The 19491-nt window shown below is 38.6% G+C and overlaps 1 protein-coding gene across 1 annotated transcript in view; it reads left to right on the top strand.

The window, feature by feature from the left end:
• Positions 1-19491, top strand: part of loxhd1b (lipoxygenase homology PLAT domains 1b) — a 77470-nt gene that overhangs the window by 35788 nt on the left and 22191 nt on the right. The window contains exons 22-32 of the mRNA XM_041270469.1: positions 175-323; positions 929-1033; positions 3629-3757; positions 4302-4466; positions 5189-5370; positions 6312-6428; positions 12499-12661; positions 13159-13313; positions 14358-14567; positions 15691-15835; positions 16471-16679. Of these exons, the coding sequence (XP_041126403.1) occupies positions 175-323; positions 929-1033; positions 3629-3757; positions 4302-4466; positions 5189-5370; positions 6312-6428; positions 12499-12661; positions 13159-13313; positions 14358-14567; positions 15691-15835; positions 16471-16679 (1729 nt within the window). The remainder of the gene's footprint in view (positions 1-174; positions 324-928; positions 1034-3628; positions 3758-4301; positions 4467-5188; positions 5371-6311; positions 6429-12498; positions 12662-13158; positions 13314-14357; positions 14568-15690; positions 15836-16470; positions 16680-19491) is intronic.

Genomic DNA, 19491 nt, shown 5'->3' with positions numbered 1-19491 from the left:
ATTGTCTTTATTATACTGTGTGTGTACAGTAATAGTTTTTTTTTTCTTTTTTCTTTAATGCTTTTAAATAGTTTTATCATCAATTTCACAATTTTCTGGTGACAATCGACACCGAATTAGACAGGTTTGACTGTACTGACACTCCAATAAATGTCTTATTTCTTTTAAATTCAGGTATTATTTCCCATGTGAGCGGTGGTTAGCTATTGATGAAGATGATGGCCAGATAGCCCGAGAGCTGGTTCCTGTAGATGAGGCATTTATGAAAAAGAACTCAGACAGTGACGAGCAGTCTCAGGCTACCCTAGGACTGGAGCAGAAAGGTACACTGTCACTGTGTATGGGGCTGACACAGCAAAAGCAGCATTCCAGAAAGGGCCTGAGGTCTAATTGTGTCAAAGCTTGATTAATATTGGATGCTGATGTGCCAGAAGGTTAGAGGAGAAAAATCTGTCCACCCTTTATTGATATAGTGGCCATTTGAGGCTCCAAGTGAGAGCAATCAAATCTCAGGTTTACTGTAATACAATAACAATATTTCTGCCTAAATAAATTTCTCTTAAAACCGTATTGGGCAATCATTACGAGGTCTTAAAGATTTCTCTTTTCTGCTTATTTTAATTGAAAGGGCTGTTTTATATGTAGACATTATTTAATCATTGATCTGCTCCATTTAGAGTTCAGGTGATGGGAGTTTTCAGCTGAATTTATCTGTAGATAGTATTTATGAAACTGCAGATAGAGATCACAAAAAACTCACTTGTGTGTCTAAACATAATTTATATTAAATTCAGTATATCAGTGTGTTTTTGTTTGTGCCCCAAAAGCACTAAAATTAAAGATGTTTATTTTTTTTTTTTTTAAATGCACCCTCTATAAACTAGCAATTGTCCCAATTCTACTTATCTACAATGGGGTATTTTTACAGCTCAATCTACAACCTACACTGTGACAGTGAAAACTGGAGACAAAAAGTACGCTGGAACAGATGCTAATGTGTTCATTACCCTGTATGGCGATAAAGATGACACAGGTAGGATGTATTTGTTTGCTTGGGCAAAATACAAAGGCTTAACTAGGTGGGGGTAGACCGACATTGGTATATGCAGTTGAAACTCTGTCCACAATCCAGTGGGACAGTCGCTCCTTCGAGCGGGTTTGACCCAGGGTCCTTTCACTGACAAAGCGCTGGTCAGACTGACGCAGCGCTCTCATCCTATTCGCATAACATCTCAATGCCTGAACCAGGCAGGGGGAATTTAGTCTATGATCCTCCTCCAAAGAAAGATCCATGCACAGTGGGGTCTCCCAGGGCTGGCCTTGCAGTAGCTGGCAAAAGTTTGCAAACCAGATTCTCCTGGGCCATCTGGGAGCCACAAGGAGAACTATCGCCTTCTCTCTCTGGACCTTCTCTAGGAAGGCCGGGAGCAACGCTATTGGCGGGAATGCGTACAAGAGCATCCAGGGCCACTCGTGGGTTAGGGTGTCTATGCCTAATGGACCACCACGGCAGTGGAGGGAGAACCATAGGGGCCTGTGAGTCGTCTCTGCCATGGCAAAGAGATCGAGTTGGGCTCTTCCGAACCGTTCCCAAATGCGCTTTATTGCCTGAGGGTTGAGTCGCCATTCTAACGGGTGAGGACCCTCCCTCGAGAGGAGGTCCACCACCCCAATTCACTACTCCAGGAAATGAACAGCCTGGAGGGATAACAGATTCCTCTTTGCCCAGGTCAATAGCCGGATGGCTATGCAGTGCAACCTTGGGGACCGAAGCCCTCCCTGGCGGTTGACATATGTTACTATAGACATGTTGTCCGTGCTGACAAGGACATGTTTATTCTGGAGCACTGGAAGGAAATGCTGGAGAGCGAGGTGAATCATTCAAAGTTCCAGGGATGTTCAGTAACCCGATCAGGATCCGTGGACTCCTCTGCCTGCCTAGACCACACCCCAACCCGAGTTGGATGTGTCTGTCGTCACCACCTGACAGCTATGGACCACTCCCATCCTTACGCCTTCTCGTATGTGGGAAGCTTGCCTCCACCAGCACAGGGCTTCCCAGCATGCACAAGACATGGTCAGCCAACTGTGTCTGACGCGTTTGGGATGTAGCTGAAAGGCATTGAGCCCTAGCCCTAGTAACCCTAGCAGGGTGGCTGATGAAGCTGCAGCCATCAGACCCAATAGTTTCCAACACAACACCAATTGTACTGTTTGTACAATTGTATAACACTAATTGCAGAAGCTGAAGGGTAGGGTTTTATTTATTCTTTCTTAGGCTGCGCACACAGAGTGGGTGGGCCAAGTCAGCCCAGCAGTGCCGACTCAACAGCGGGTGCAGCAGAGGCGGGTCTCGGTGAAGGAATATGTGTCTCCCTTTCTTCTTTTATTATTATTATTATTATTATTATTATTATTATTATTATTATTATTATTTTCTTTTTTAGCTGTAAAAAGCAGATGAAAAAAACACAGAGACAGCAGATGATGTAGGGTTAGAAAAAGCAGACTACAGTCATCAAGTGATGTAGGCTGTTGAAAGGAAGAGATTTTTTTTTTTTTTAATGGACGTGGTTGCGTTACGTTTCAAGCTCAGTCCTCAGACATGAAAAGCCGACTTCCAGCAATAAATTGTAGGGGAACTAACAGAAAAAGATGAAGTGGGAGCTCTGTTACAAAGATTCAATCATGTCACTGGAGAAGTTAATTTATACCTACCTGATTGTGAGAAGCAAAAGAGAATGTGATCTCAGCAGAGTGTCTACTTCCCTCGGTAGACAGGACCTAGGATGTCACTCCCCGGAGGGGCCTATCAGCAGCTCTGACATAAAATGTTCAGTAAATACCTGACCTGTGGCAGGCATATTTCAAAAGTATTGGTTGTTGGTTGTCTTCGAATTGAATGGGAACAGACTTCTGGTTTAAAATATGTTACATTGTATTGTAAAGAGGACACTGAAAACCACAAGCATGTACACAAAATTAACTAATTCCTATCACAGGTCACAGATGCAAATCCTATCTTCAGCCCAAAAAGGAACAACCTACTTCTGCAACATCAACTCAGCAGTTTCAAAGTAAAGTCGTACCAGAGTCCAGTACCTACCCACCGATGAAAAATAAACCAGACTCCTTCCATAGCATTCCTTAGCTGCTGTATAACCTGACTTAAGCGCCACCCCCACAACACAAAAAAAATATATACAAACTCCAAAAAGAGACCATATTTGTAATACGATAAATAAGTATTTTTTAAATATAAAATGTTAGTTAAAAAGTTACTGCTACATACTTTTAATAAACTTTTTGTGACGAATTTATATTTAATAAACTTCTTTGATTTCCAGAAAAATTGTCTCCTTTTCAGTTTTTTTAATACTGTATAAGTGAATTCATCAGCGCAGTAACACACTTCAGGGTGTACAGTGTATTGTAGTGTTGTAGTGCATTGTGTAATATAGCACTTCTCTGGTGTGTTAAACACATCGCACATCAGAGGCGTGGCGTATTGCATATCCTGTCGAGTGTTATTGATTATGGATTTGAGTTGCCTCTCTGTGAAATCACTATTATTTATGCTCCCTGGTACTTCCATCATCTTTTGTTTTGTATTCCATTATCTTTACAGGAATTGTTAACCTCAAAGCTTCTAAGACTTACAAGAACAAGTTTGAGCGAGGACATATCGATGAGTTCACTGTGGAGGCGGTGGATATCGGGATGCTGAAAAAGATACGAATCGGGCATGACTGTCTTGGTAAGATGAACCTCAAGTTGTAATAGCAGTTATTCAAATATATGTTGTTCAGCCGCAATAATGCTGACATGGCATACGTATACCAGACAGATACAGTACACACAGGACATGTGCAGTCCAGTAAAGCTGTTGCAAGTTTGAAAGCTGCAGTTGAAAGCTTGTTTGAAAGCTCTGTTTACATAATTCTTTATGGTTGTAATAGGAATCTGAAAGATTCTCCACTGTTTTGGTGGGTTGACATTTGTTAAAGGCAGTGGGAGGTACATGTTGGAGTGTGGCTGGCAGGCAGTTGTCAATCACTGATTTAGCTTGTCATTAGTATTGCAGGAAGAAGTTGAGATAAGATAAGAGTACATCTGGAATGTAATTACACCTTTTTTTTTTTTAAATGCAGCAATTAGAACAAATGCATGATTTGTCATATGAACCTATCTAAATGAAGCCACACCACCCTACTGTTTTTGAAGCAGCATTAGGATACAGAGACTCCCGGCTGTGTCCTGGTCCTGCTGTTTCAAGTCTTTGATGCCTTGACTTGTTGCAGGCAACTCATCTGGCTGGTTTCTGGACTGGGTGGAGATTGACGCTCCTTCACTGGGTCAAAAGCTGCGCTTCCCCTGTGGGCGCTGGCTGGACAAAGCAGAGGATGATGGAGCGACTCAGAGGGATCTCTTTCCTGCAAATCTCCAGACTCAGGAGTACATTCCATGTAAAGCTTAGAGACTATATAGTCCAACTTCTAACAGACATACTGAGGCCCAGTTAAATCTGAAGAATATGAAGGCTGTATGCATTTTGATATATATTAAACATAAATTCTGACTTACCCTAGGAATACATTTGAATAAGATGTGTCCTTATAGCGACTTTTGGAATGTACCACATAATACAGCAAACAATGACTGTGAAGAATATTACTTATATTTTGTTGGGTACTTTATGCAGCATTTTCATTAAATCATTGTACATGTTTATCATAGTTTTTATGTCATCTGTATGAATCTCTCATATTGTTTTTTTTCTGCTTAGATCATTATTTGCAATGTAATTCAAACTATTCCAGATGCCTGTAAAATTGTGGGGAAGTGAGGTGGAGACGCATAACTGTGTTGCACCGTCTTCAGTGTTTTACCTACAGGCTTCAGTGTACAGCCCATCCCTAATAGGCTTCCCATTTCAATAACCTCAGTTTTTGCTAAAATGGCACGATAAATTATGATATGAGCAGAAGCAACCATGCAGAATTACATGGAACATATGCTATTGTTGTTAGGAAAATAGAGGATATAAAGTATTCTTTTAAGATCAAACTCAATTGTGGCAGATTAACATCAGTGCATAATCTTTGGGTACATAAGTTTTGAACTGTCTTATGTTATCTCTGTTAACAATTACCAGTTAATTAATTTGAAAAGCGTTCTTGTTTTACAGTTGTGCCTTACGAAATCACCACATACACTAGTGATATTTATGGTGCCGGGACAGATGCTGATGTTTTCATTGCCCTCTATGGGAGAGACAGCATCTGCACTCAGCAGAAATCACTGTGTATCAACAAGCGAGAAAGGCGCATGTACTTTGAGCGAGGCTCAGCTGATAAGTTTATTGTAGAGGTACGTTGCTTGCCGGGTTTGACTTGTTTTTCAAGAGTGTTATGCAAACTTTCTATCTGTAGCATTAAAAGAAATAGATCGCATATCTAATATCAAACACAAGTTAGTATTGAGGCCCGTTCATACTTCTAACTGCATTTTTACAGCAATGCCCTGCTTTGTGCCATGCATCCAAGGTACTGCAAACAGCATCCATGCGTTCACGGTACAGGAGTTTAAAGTGACATTCAAAAGAGAACACCAATTTAAATCCTAAAACAAATAAGAACAAAATGAAGATGACAAGTACTTAAAAGTTCATAGATTTGATGTCCGAGTTGCATATTTCTGGTTTGGTAACTTATCTGGCTGCGTGTTAACGACATTTTGAATTTAAAGACCTTTAAGAATGTTTTTATGTTCGCTGCACCCAGTTCATTATGCCATACCAAAAAGCAGAGCCTTGTCTTAATACTAGGTACATTGGTAACAGTGCAGTATTAGTAGTGTGACATACCCTGTGTATATTTTGTTTGAAATAAAAATATTCTAAGCATTACATGAAAATGTAAGATGCTATTCTATTAATGAGCAATCACTGTAAATGTATATTTATCATCTGTACCCAAGAGGTGTTTGTGAGGTGCAATACTCCAACAGCTCCAGTTAGTGTGATATCTAATATAGAGAGAGAATATTGTCATTGATTATTTTTTTATTTATTTATGGTCCTTTTAATTTGCCTTGCAAGGTAGGAGCCTGTTAAATCAGACCTATAGTGCTAGAGCTCCAGAAGTATGTGGTAAAATGTACAGATGCTTAGATCATATTGCTTTCTTACTTCTGCCTTGCATGTTAAAGTGGAGTTGCCAAAGCCTATACCTGTGGATTCAAATTAAGTAAGAGTTGTGTTTTTATATATATTTTTTGGTGGATAATTTCTGTATTGATTGTGGTCATAGCTGGAGGATGTTGATGACGTTATTGAAAAGATCCGAATCGGACACGATGGGAAGGGAATCAACTCTGGCTGGCACTTAGACAGAGTGGAAATCAGAAGACTTTTGCCTAAGGGAAAAGTAAGTAAAGCAGTCTAATGTATGAATCTACAGCTCAGTATGCCAGTAGGGCACTTCTCCTTCCCCTATGTCCTCAGCAGGAGCGATGCCATGCTTGGGGCCGAGGGGCCTGGGCCAACCCATTTTGCTCATGGGCCCACCAAGTTATGGAGCGATTGACAATTAAAAACATTTCATACCAAACCTTATCAGAACGTAATCCACTGTGGCAAGTCTAGCTCATCCTTGTGGTTCAAAAAGATATCCGTCCCACCCACCCCAGTACTGTTGTTATGGTTATGTAAAAGATTGGGGAATGGACGGCTGAGATATGAGATCTTACGTCTTAGATACTATAGTATCAAAATTACTGCAGTATTGAGTAGTGGTTAGGGCTCTGGACTTTTGACCAGAGGGCCATGGGTTCAATCCCAGCTGGGGGACACTGCTGTACTCTTGAGCAAGATACTTTACCTAGATTGCTCTAGTAAAAACCCAACTGTATAAATGGGTAATTGTATGTAAAATAATGTGATATCTTGTAACAGTTGTAAGTCGCCCTGGATAAGGGCGTCTAAGAAATATAATAATACAGAACTTTTAGCCAACTTTGCAGTAAACCGTAGCTATATTTGTGTCTTACGCATTAGCTATGTCCCGACAAATTTTGTAAAAACAAAACGAACCGACAAATCAACAAATGCGCCAATAATGTAAGTAGCTACATTTAATTTTATCAACTCAGTTGACTGATGCAGCTGAGATGTATGTTATGCTATATTCCTGTTTTGTTTTTGTTCCCATATAACTGACACTTTTCTAAAGCTCAAAGGGAAGTATTAACATTCACTTTTAGTCACTCTATGAGAGCTTTTTAAATTTAAGCTCAGTTTGGCAAGTCAAATACATGATCGAGAGCTTTTGTCATTTTCTTTGTGTGTGATAGTGACTTGTAGCTCCCACGTTTATGTCCCACATTACGGAATTTGTGCTGCTATGCCTGTTGGTGGTAAATCGGATTTCCAACTGTCAAAATGTTTTGGTAGAGTGTGCGTTCTTGGAGAATATGGTGCTATTTCTGACACTATAGAGCAGGGGTCCTCAAAGTAATTTGGGCACAGGCATAAATTGATCTTACTTGGCTGTTTGCGGGCATGCTGACTATTGCATAGGTTCTTATATTAAGAGTTTTAGTGGGTTATTCTTGACTCACTCTGATAAGGCCAAGTCTCAGGTAGTAATCGTGCGTGCTGCGCTTATTCTTTAAATAATTTATATAAAATACGCAATGCAAATATTTTTAAATGGCATGTTTACACAGATACCCATGAATAAACTAAATAGATAGTGCCTCACTTTTGTTTCAATTTGGCAAATTTGTCAACACAACTCTGTTTTAAAGATCGCTCATCTCCAGAACAATTATTCAGAGAAAGTGGATTTGTAACTAAATATACTTCGGTGTTTCCCTTGTCTGGTGAAATTATATATATATATATATATATATATATATATATATATATATATATATATATATATATATATAGAGAGAGAGAGAGAGAGAGAGAGAGAGAGAGAGAGAGAGAGAGAGAGAGAGAGAGAGAGAGAGAGAGAGAGAGAGAGAGAATTCAATTATAAATACTGAAATGTATTATTTTTCTCAATAACAGTTGGCGAAATTAAGTGCTTATCCTGCATATTAAAACCCCACCTCTGCTCATGAATGATTAGACAGCTGTCAGATCTGTCACTTTCCCATTGGCTACTCAGTTGCCTTTAATTTTCTTGAACGGCCTCTGCTTGCTTATGATTGGACAGTTGCGTAAAACTTGGCAGAAATTTGGTGACAGTTCGTGCAGTGCAGTTCCGGCTTGTGCTGACCCAAAAACGACAGCTCCAGGACAAGCTTAGCCATCTAGTGATACAATAAACAAGACAATTACTAACACTCAAAACAAACACTCATGAATATTCCTCGGCAGTTTCTACTGCAGCTCTCAGTCCTTCCAGGTTTAAAGCGCAAACCCCAAGCGAAGGAAAAGATTAGCGTTTCTCTGGCCCCTTTTATGCTACCCCGCATGATCCCTTGGTAAACGATTTCAGCTGTGTCTATAGCTTGCAGCTGCTACCTCGTTTACCTTCCGGGTCAATACGTTCCTGCAACAGAGTCTCACTTCCATCCAAGCTGACCAACTTCCCAACCTTGGAAATGAACTGCCAGGCCAGCTCGTCCAAATTTACTATTTAGCACCCTCACAGGTCGAGAGGGAGATTTATAACCAGAACTCGTTGTATTTCTGTCACACTCCCTTATTGGTTAAACTTATTGTCAGTACCTGCAACTGAAACAGACACAGTTTATGTCCCACCCAGCTAACTTATAATTGGGCTTCTGCAGAGAAAATGGAGATATTCAATCGGCCCTTCAGGAAAAAAAAGGAAGGAAGAAAAATGCCGAGTACATACAAGCACAGCATAATCGAGCAGCACTGTCAACAGACTGCTGTGATGCTTTTGTTGGAAAACATGTTTAAAGATTTATTTATTTTCCCACGCTAAGACCCACCAAAATTGTGTTCACAACCCATAATTTAAGAACAACTGCCACTGGCATAATGGCCTGGCTTCGCAGGCAGGAATTTACCCACAGGCACCACTTTGAGGACCACTGGTAGAGTGTCCTCAGTACACATATTAGTAATTACATCATTACGTTTATGTCATTAAATCAGAAACGGCCCGTCCGTGAAAATTTGGGGGCCAGCCAGGAATTAAATCCTGCATCCGCTATTGGTCCTCAGGCTCCATGGAACATGGATTTCATCACAGATTAATTAAAATGAGAAGATGTACACATATTTCAAAATAGCCTAATATATCATCTAAACATGTTTTAAAAACCAAAATGTGTATGTAATAATTCACAGTTTTCAGTTTTGGGAAAATGAATTCTGGCATAAGGCACATCCCCACCAGACACAAACACACTCACAAGTTTGTGGGAAAAGGTATTCACAAAACTTTAAACACTGCTTTGAAAAATAACTAATGAGAAGAGACAAAAAAAAAAAAAAAAAAAAAAATCTCTCAAACAGATGAAAAACATTTAGAAACTGCAGACTTGATTTAATTTATCAAAATGGACTGTTTTGTGAATAGGACCCATTATGTACATTACAATATTTATTTCTCATGTCATGACATATTCAAAATTCCTATCCTACTGTGTTGATTTTCTTTCCTGTTTTTAAGAGGACCTTAGCTTTAGTGCTTGTGGTTCCATAAAGGTCAAAGAAAGCTCAGCCTGCTTGACTTATGCAGTTGTACTTGTTCTTCCTTGGTCATTTCACCACAGCATGATCTGAACAGCAGCAGATTTAAATACTGCCACTGTACAGTATATTACACCTGCTGTACAGTATATTACACCTGATGTAATATGATCTGAATAATGAGCTTTATTCACACCGCATTTACTAAACTGCAATAATCATAGTGTGCACATTAAAGTGAGCGATAATTAGTTAGTTTGGAAACCAGCTTTTAACCACTGAGCGACACACTATTTAAATCTATTTTACTGGGCTGAAGCCTATCTGGTATCATGGAGGCATTACTTGTATTAATGTTTTCATAAAGAGCAGTGAAAATGACCTATAAATAACAGGTTATATGAAGCGTGAATAAACATGAATTAATGGTAGAATCCCTTAGATTTTATTTTATAGTTTATTACACTGGTACAAATAATAGAGTGGTTAAATAAAACACTGAAACAAACAGGTATTACAGTTTAAAACAACCTCCTCCACTATAATTTCTAACTCCTCTGCATGCAGTTTTAGTTTGCTTTGCCTGTCCCTTGCGGAGGACTGTGTCTGTTGATCGCTCATTTTTAGTCAATGTAAGCCACCTCCCCCTTTCACAATAAGCCAGTGACCAAAAGATACAGCTGGACTGCTGGCTTTTTATATCACGGTGGTCACAGTTAAGTCTTAGACATTAGCGTGTATATTAAATTATCGCTCACAATACATACAGTGTGCATGGAATGGTATATAAGTTAGCTATACCATTTAGTAAATTTTGATTTATGGTGCATGTTAGGCTCACTATGTGTACATTGAAGCTACATTTAATGCCCTTTTGTAAATGAGGCTCAATGTCTGTATATTACATTGATTTCCACTTAGCATTTTCAATTTCAAGGACAAGGATAACCTTATACTGTAAATAGAGAAATGATAAAAGGGGAGTGATGGACAGCAAGCTTGTGCGCATATGAGCACTTGTGTAACAATGGTGTTAGACATAAAACTGGCTGGACAGATCCCTATACTCAAAGAATTGAGTCAGGTAGCATCCTCCGGCTGCTGGGCAACAAGAAGAATGAGAGATAGAAGACAAAAGGATATATCCCGTCGCTACTAAGGCGGCATCGGCTGGCAGCTGGGTAGTGTGGAGATCTAGGGAAAAGTGTTTCGGGTCCGTATAGGAGAGACGAAGGAAGAGAACCCCCCCCCCCCCCCCCCCCCCCCCCCCCACAGGCAGAGCTGCCAAACTGCACGCCACTGCCCTGACCACACCCCTTGACTGACATGGCAAGTGCTGAGCGAGGCTATTTAGAGAGGACTAGAAATGAGCTGCACCCCGCCACCCCAATGTGATTGAGCCAGCTGATCACTTCCCCCAGGCAGAGCAGCTGATGAAAGCTAGAGTGGAGTACACGGAGAAATTAGTTAAACTGAGAAAAAGCACAGCGAGTTGCTCTCTACAGCGTGCCCTGAATGACACCTAAAGGCTAATGTTAAATGTACATTATTTTCAGAAACTAAATTAATTACAATGCAAAAATGTGACTGGTTTTAAATTATTGTATTTTAGAAAGTTGTCCACACACAGTACCATGTTTTACCACAAAAGGATGCTATCAGTAAACTTAAGGTGAGGTTGTACAAGGAAAGAACTTCAGGGGCCTTCTTTTTGGAAACCCAAATGCAAAGAAAAAACAATTGAGCTGAAAGAGTAAGCAGCGGGGTTCCAAAAAATATAACGTTATATGATCCCCACATGTTGCTACAGTTGTTTAAATAATGCACCCTTAATTATTCTTTTCATTGTTAACATCCTGACAACTTTTTACACGTATAACTTTAAAGCCTGTGTGACAGGCTGGCTAGTGGATAGAGGCCCACAGATAGACTGCAGTTCAAAAATAATACTTATTTAAACACAAATAACAAAACACAAAGCAAAACTTACAAAATAAAGGTTTCCAGGTTGGGCGATGCCTTCACTGGACCAGAAAACACAAAACCAAAAACAGCAACCACAACCACAACCACAACCACAACCACAACCATCTACTTAAGCACTTACGCACCCACGCACCCACTCATTAATGGGAAGCTGAGGCCTCCTTTTATGACAGGTGGCTGGGTGCTGATTGATCGTTAATTAATCCAATCAATCCCCAGCCACATGAGCACAATAAACCCAGGCAGGTAAGGGAATTTAACCCCATCCCTGCTAATCTATACAGGGCAGAGCTCTGCTCTGCCACAACCTGTTTTAAAGCTCTTTTCAAAATGTCCGCTCTAGTGCACTGGGATTTGAGATCTGTCCTCTAAATCAGTGCGGAAAAAGTGATTAAAAAACAAAAGAAAAGAAAAAACAGCATAACAACAAGTACCACATCATGGATCGTTATCGTTATCAGTGCACTAGAGTGGACATTTTGAAAAGAGCTTTGAAACAGGCTTTAAAGTTATACGTGTAAAAAGTTGTAATGATGTTAACAATGAAAAGAGAAATTACAGGTATGTTATTTAAATATTTGTAGCAACATGTGGGGACATATAACGCTATATGTATCGGAACCCGACTACTTACTCTTTAAGTAGCTCCATTCATACCAATACATCTCAGCTGTTCCTTCATGCAATAAGTTTTATATTACAAGTTGATTTATCTGTTACGGAAACAAAATATTTGAAATTATTCTTGCCCTTTTGCTTTTTTGCTTCAATGCGGTGCCTGGTGTGTTTTTGCTCTCTTAGTGAATTCATGTGCATTATAATTCTCCTCACAGGGATCAGAGACAACAATCTTCCCCTGTGAACGCTGGCTGGCTAAATCCGAAGATGATGGGGAGATTGTGCGGGAGTTGGTGCCATCAGAAATCATCCAGGAGAAGCTGCTCCGGGATGGGACGCTGAAGCGGACGGAGAGCATTGTGGAGGATGCCCTGGAGAGTAAGTGCTGCTTTCACATGGAGCATTCTGTTAGCCAAAGAAACCAAAGACCAATGCCAGCGTTATTAAAGGAATGAAAACAAGTTTTTTTTTTCCATGGGTATGGTGTATGGTATGTGTTTGTGGCAGGCATGTGGTCTATTTTAATAATCTACATTGTGGCATAGCTAAATAGATTCTTCCCTAAACTTGGAAACCTGCTGTATCACAGATCTCGGCATTTAGATTGTATTCAATCGTCTTATTAAGGCTGATTGTTAATCATACTGGAAGAAAACACCAGCAGGAAAAATGCAATGTTAAAGGGTGAAGTTAGATCCACCACTGTTTAAATTATTCAGAATGACTCCAAGATGCATTCTATTCTGCAGTTATACCTGGAGTGATTGAATTTTACTTTAGGAAAACGAAGTTTCCCTTTACATTTCAAGTTTTAAAGAACACTGATACTGAGCTTCAAATTCAAAAGATTATTCGGTTTCCTCCTGTGCCCGCAGCCCACACGTACACAGTGTCTGTGTACACTGGGGATGTGTACGGCGCCGGCACTGATGCCAATGTCTTCCTCACCATCTATGGAGATCTGGGAGATACTGGAGAGAGAAAACTCAGAAAGTCTGAAACCAACTCCAACAAGTTTGAAAGAGGACAGGTAAACTGAAGGGCAGCATTTGTTTATCTATCTTTACCCATATATGTTGAGTGAAAAGATATGGCATTGCATTGCACCTCATGTTTAAACCAGTAAAGCTTTTCAAGTGTGCCATCTCTCTGGCTGTGTCTGTGATAGTTTTACAGTTCTGAGTTGACAGAACATGAGCATGGCAGCATATCAATAATAAGTTGGTTCAAATACTTGAGAGCTGCAGCAGAATGATAAAGAAGAAACTCTTTGAAGTCACTGGAAATTGGGGTATGATTCTTTGTTCTGTTGACCATTATACACCCGAGAGAGTGCCAGATTCCAACTAATAACTATAATAGTAATGCAGTTGGCATTACTTGAAAGGTAATTGATTGACCTTGTCTAAACAACTATTGCCGTGGTGGTCAGTTACCTGCCTAATAAAGTTAGGTATTATTGCTTAAGCATACCACAGGCTTCCTAATACATTGCTACAAAGGAGAAAAAAAAAAAGTAATAAAAATTCAGTAAAATGGTACAATTATACAGTAACAATTAGACTGTGTTGTGTACCTGTACTTGTAAATGCAATATAAGACTGTGATGACATTCATTGTAGTTTAACTGCAGTTATCACTCATGTGTTGCCTCATGGCAACAGCTGCCAGGAAAGGCTGGTTGCTATAGCTGTGAATACCTTCAGCACCACTGCTGGCTTAACTGAGGCAAGATGTCTCAAGTTACAGAACAATTTTCAACCTTAATAAAATTTCACAGCAGTAGATATGTGTAACCAGTCTTGTGAAGACCACAACACATGTTAATTGTCTTTTTTTCTGTGATTGTTTGAATGCATTATTACTGTAATTATGTAGTTTATTTGAATAGAAATCTCTCGATTTTTTTTTTTAAACTTGATTTTCTTTTCAACAAATGCAACAAAAAGATGACCTACAGTTTAGGTCATTTTCATGAGCTCTGTAAATAGGTAGCTTGTTGTTTTATGTTTGTTGTCTTTGGAAACAATAAAAAATGATAGACCTCATTGTCTGTTTATCCTCTACCATGTAGGTTGATAAGTTTACAATTGAAGCAGTGGATCTGGGGCAGATTTACAAGTTAAATATCCGCCATGACAACACCATGATGAATGCCGACTGGTACTTGGAGCAGGTGGAGATTATGGATAGGGACACAGAGGAGACATACTTATTCCAGTGTGAGCGCTGGCTGTCCAAGAACAAGGAAGACAAGAAGATTGAGAGGATTCTTTATGTTAAGGTGTGTTACAGTACTTCTTCTCAGCCAAAATGTGCAAGACAAATCAAAGAGAACAATGGTTGTGGTTTTATCTCCAGAAATAAGCCAATTAAAACGAAACCTGAGAGTCTAAATTGTGAAAAGTGTTGAATTTAAATTAAGGGAATTAATGTTAAAACTGTACAATGCACTAGTAAGACCTCATCTTGAATATTGTGTGCAGTTCTGGTCACCTCGCTATAAAAAAGATATTGCTGCTCTAGAAAGAGTGCAAAGAAGAGCGACCAGAATTATTCTGGGCTTAAAAGGCATGTCATATGCAGACAGGCTAAAAGAATTGAATCTGTTCAGTCTTGAACAAAGAAGACTATGTGGCGACCTAATTCAAGCATTCAAAATTCTAAAAGGTATTGACAGTGTCGACCCAAGGGACTTTTTCAGCCTGAAAAAAGAAACAAGGACCAGGGGTCACAAATGGAGATTAGACAAAGGGGCATTCAGAACAAAAAACACTTTTTTACACAGAGAATCGTGAGGGTCTGGAATCAACTCCCCAGTAATGTTGTTGAAGCTGACACCCTGGGATCCTTCAAGAAGCTGCTTGATGAGATTCTGGGATCAATAAGTTACTAACAACCAAACGAGCAAAATGAGCCGAATGGCCTCCTCTCGTTTGTAAACTTTCTTATGTTCTTATGTTCATATGTATTTTACAAAATGGAAGTTCCTATTTACCGCAGACACCCATCATCATTTAACTTTTAAGTTATTTGTTATAGTATCTATTCAATAAGAACATGTATCCTGTTGTTGCATTTTATTTCTTAATATGGGCGGCTACATTTCATTTAAGATATTTCCACGAGCAAAATGTATTTAATTACTTACACTCATTTTTTACATCATAATAGATTGCCGTTCTATCTCTAGGTTATTGATTTTAAACAAAAGACAATTAAAGGGTTAAAAATGAGACACCAACATATATGTCATTTTTTTTCTAAAAAGTATTTATTTTCCCCAAAAAAATGCTACTTGCAATTTTTACCTAAAATGTTTGCAATAGAAAATGACACTGATGATAAGTAAGATGCCGAGCACAGTAGCGCTTTCTAGTGTTAAGTTGCATTTCTTTTTTATCCAGGGCTATGATGGAGATCGGAGCAGCCTCAACAGCTCAAAAAAAAGTTTGAAAGACTCCTCTCTGCGCCTCAAGGCTCTGGACAGCAACATGAACAAGAAGAATAAGAGGAAGAGCATCCTGGATGAAATCATAGAGGAGGGGGCCAGTAAGGGAGCCGCATGTTCATTTGAAAGTGGTTTAGTATTGTGCATTGGATGCTGTAATCAGTGTGGATTCACCAATTACATTTTTCAAATAAATAGATGAGAAACTGTTAATATATATATATATATATATATATATATATATATATATATATATATATATATATATATATATATATATATATATATATATATATATATATAATATATGGCATATACCAAACATTCTGTAAGACATAAAGTAGACCTTACTGCACATGATAATGAGCGTTTAAATGGCTTCTCATTACAGTTTGCCGAAATCAAAAATACATTTTTACGTCTTCTGTTGTTTTCATAAAAATGAAAATTTTGGATTGGCAAAAGTATAAACGCAGAAAACCTATCCGTATTAGAATACGTATAGGTCTTATGTTTTTTTTATTTTATTTTATTTATTTTGTATTATTTTTTTTGGGGGGGTGGGGGGGTTCCTTAAAAAAGATTTCCAAAATATCTGATCGTTCTAAATGCTAAAGTTCTAAAAATTAGAACTTGATTATGCACGGACCATACAATATAAGTGTTGTTATTCTTCATATTGTTTTAGTGGTATCTTTTGCCTGTTCTAGTAGTGATGCTTTCTTTCTCTGTTCAGTGATTTCTTATCACATTACCATATCGACTGGTTCAGAGCGGGATTCTGGCACAACCAGTCGCGTTTACATCATCATCATGGGATCCCACCAAGTTCAAACAGCCCGACTCTGGCTGGATCTCCCAGAGGACAAAACAGGCTTTGCCCCAGGATCCATGGAGAAATTTCAGGTGGAGGGAGCAGACGTGGGAGAGATCAAGAAAATTGAGGTAAAAGATTTCACAGATTGGGTTAGGAGTGGATACAAGTGGATAATTCGGATGGAGAGAATAGAAACAATTTGAAATGAGACAGCAAAAAGATTTTGTTGAAATGGTGACAGTTTAGTTTACATACAGGATGCAGCATAACAATTCCAGCTAAAATCTAAGGGCCCAATTGAATTACCTTTTAGCTGGAAAAGGCACTTTGGGTTCATGTAAATACCGTATATACAATGAACAAAGCAAGCAATGTGCAGTATGTATTTTGATTTGGTTAACAGACTGTTGATAATGAATGTCTTTATTGAATTCATTTGTATTTATATTTTTTAATTTTTTAATTAATTTTTGTTTGTAAAATAATATGCAAACATTGACTATATCATCGCTTAAAAATATAAAGAGGTAAAAGAAAATACGTTTAAACAATGAAATGCTTTTTAAAAAGTACCTGTATAAAACATATGTATAAAATAATTTTAAATCTAAAAAACGAACCAACATATAATTCCTATGCTGTCAAAATGGTGTTGCTGTTGCTACTTCTGCCAATGCTTAATCAATCACTGCATATGCAGTACAGAAACTGTTAATTTACAATCAATTATTTCCATTAAAAGTTCTTATAATAAAGGAATATAACCTGCAAGGAAAAAAAAAACATTTTCACACTCTGAAATAGTGGTGCATTGTCAGAATCGGTTTCTCGAGAAAGCAAATCAACATATATGGAGGTCCCGTCACTGTGCTAATCCATGATTGAGCTGATGCACAGCTATTATACTGAGGATCGTATGACACGTCTAGCCTCAGGGCTTAAAATACATCCCCGCTACGAGAACACATGTCATAAGCAATAGCAGAAAGAAAGGGGGAGGTCTGTTGGCATCCACAGTACGGACTGATCACCTCAAAATAGGGAGAGCGACATGCTTTCTTTTTCATGTGTCTGTGGTTAATGAATGCATGCTCAGATTGTCTACAAGAAAAACAGCTCACTGTAAAGTTATTTCTCTGACAAGTGCGATATGAAGGCAAAAAATTGTCATGTGTGTGTGTTAATGTGACTGTGTGTCTGCGCACACCATGTGAGTGTCCTCCTGTTTTTTTCTTAGTATAAAAAAGTAATTATTCAGTTTCCCTGCAGTGGCAATGCAAAGAACATCACAGACGTACCAGGATGCTTGCGTCGAAGTACTGTAGGGTTACTAAGGGTTAATGCAGCACTTTAAGTGGTATTAGTTATACCCACTCAGGTTGTCATAACAAATCGGTTAAAACACAGGGAGCCCGATTTTCCCCTCTGTGCAAATGCAGTACAACACACGCTACAACGGGGAAAATACATTAACACGCGTTGCCAGCACTTGCCCAAGCTCGCCTGAGGTGCCTGGTTTTCCCCTGATGGGTCTGCATATGGGCAAGAGTTATGCTCCTGGCAATGTTTGCTGACAGTTTAATGAGGCAAAATGGGTGGAGTCTGAGGTATCATTTGTCATCTGTGGGCTATTAACGAGTGCAATTAAAACATGGTCACAGGTCTGTCTTATTAGCACACTGCTACACCTCTCATGGAAAGAGCAGGTAAAAGCAAAAACAAAACGAAAAACAACGAAAAACAGAAAATGTTTTTTTTATGTTCGAGGTTTTATATGATTTGTTGGATCTTGACATAGAACAAAGGATAAGAATCCAGAGATACCCTCCTAGAGCAAAGGATCAGCTTTCTCGCACTTACTGATAAGTGTATTCGCCGATTTCGAATTACTAAGCAAACAGTAGCTGCTTTATGCAGTATACTCTGTTTAGATTTAGAAGACATGTGTTTCTACTGCTTTGCCTGTTGCTGTAATCATAACTGCAGCACTAGTTTTCGATGCACCAGGTACATCCCAGAGCACGAGTCAACCATGTTTTTCCAGATGTTTACATCAAGTGATTGGCGCATTGTTAAAAGTGGCCGGAGCAAATCAGATCAAAATAGATACATTTCTTTAACATTTCTGGTTTTCCATGGGTATTGGGTGCAATAAATTGTACTCATGTCCAAATATGTACACCTTCTGAAAATTAAGCAGTTTACATTAATCGTAAAGGCTTTCATTCTTTAAGTGTCCAGGTACTGTGTGATGATAAAAGTATAATAACTAATGTTTTTGCAAATTACCCGGGATCCACAACTCTTTAATACTTTCTCAGTCATCCATTGCACGGTACTTTGAAAGAGGTGGCATGTATCATAGTTTACTGATAGGTGACAATGGATATAGTCCGAAAAGATGGCTTATGACACCAGTCTTAATCCACAAACAGCATACAGTGAGGCACACAGAAGAACTCGCAGCATAATTGAAAGGACATTTGGCTTGCTTAAAATGTGTTGTAGGTGTCTGGATCGGAGTGGGGGTGCATTGCAATACAGTCCGAAGAAGGATGAAGACATATTTGTAGCATGTTTTGTGCTACACAACATAACTACTACTCCAGCAATTGCCAGAAATGTACGCAACATTATTGACAGTCATTTTGAAAATTAATATTTGCTTAACAATTGAAATTTAGGGAAGTTTCAAGTTAGAACAATATATATTATATATATTATATACTATATATCATATACTATATATATATATATATATATAAAATGTGAAACTTTGAAACACACAAACAAATTTGAAACAAAAATATTTTGTACGTATATATATATAGTATCATATATAGTTATTATTAATACGGTAGTATATTTTATGTACGAAAATTAATAATAATTATAATATAATGTTCTATGTATTCTTATTGCGTTACATTTCGTTTGTTA

The sequence above is a fragment of the Polyodon spathula genome, chromosome 2, assembly GCF_017654505.1.
Source record: "Polyodon spathula isolate WHYD16114869_AA chromosome 2, ASM1765450v1, whole genome shotgun sequence".
Taxonomy (NCBI): Eukaryota; Metazoa; Chordata; class Actinopteri; order Acipenseriformes; family Polyodontidae; genus Polyodon; species Polyodon spathula.
The sequence above is the reverse complement of the archived record's forward strand: the minus strand, read 5'-3'. Positions and strand labels throughout refer to the sequence as shown.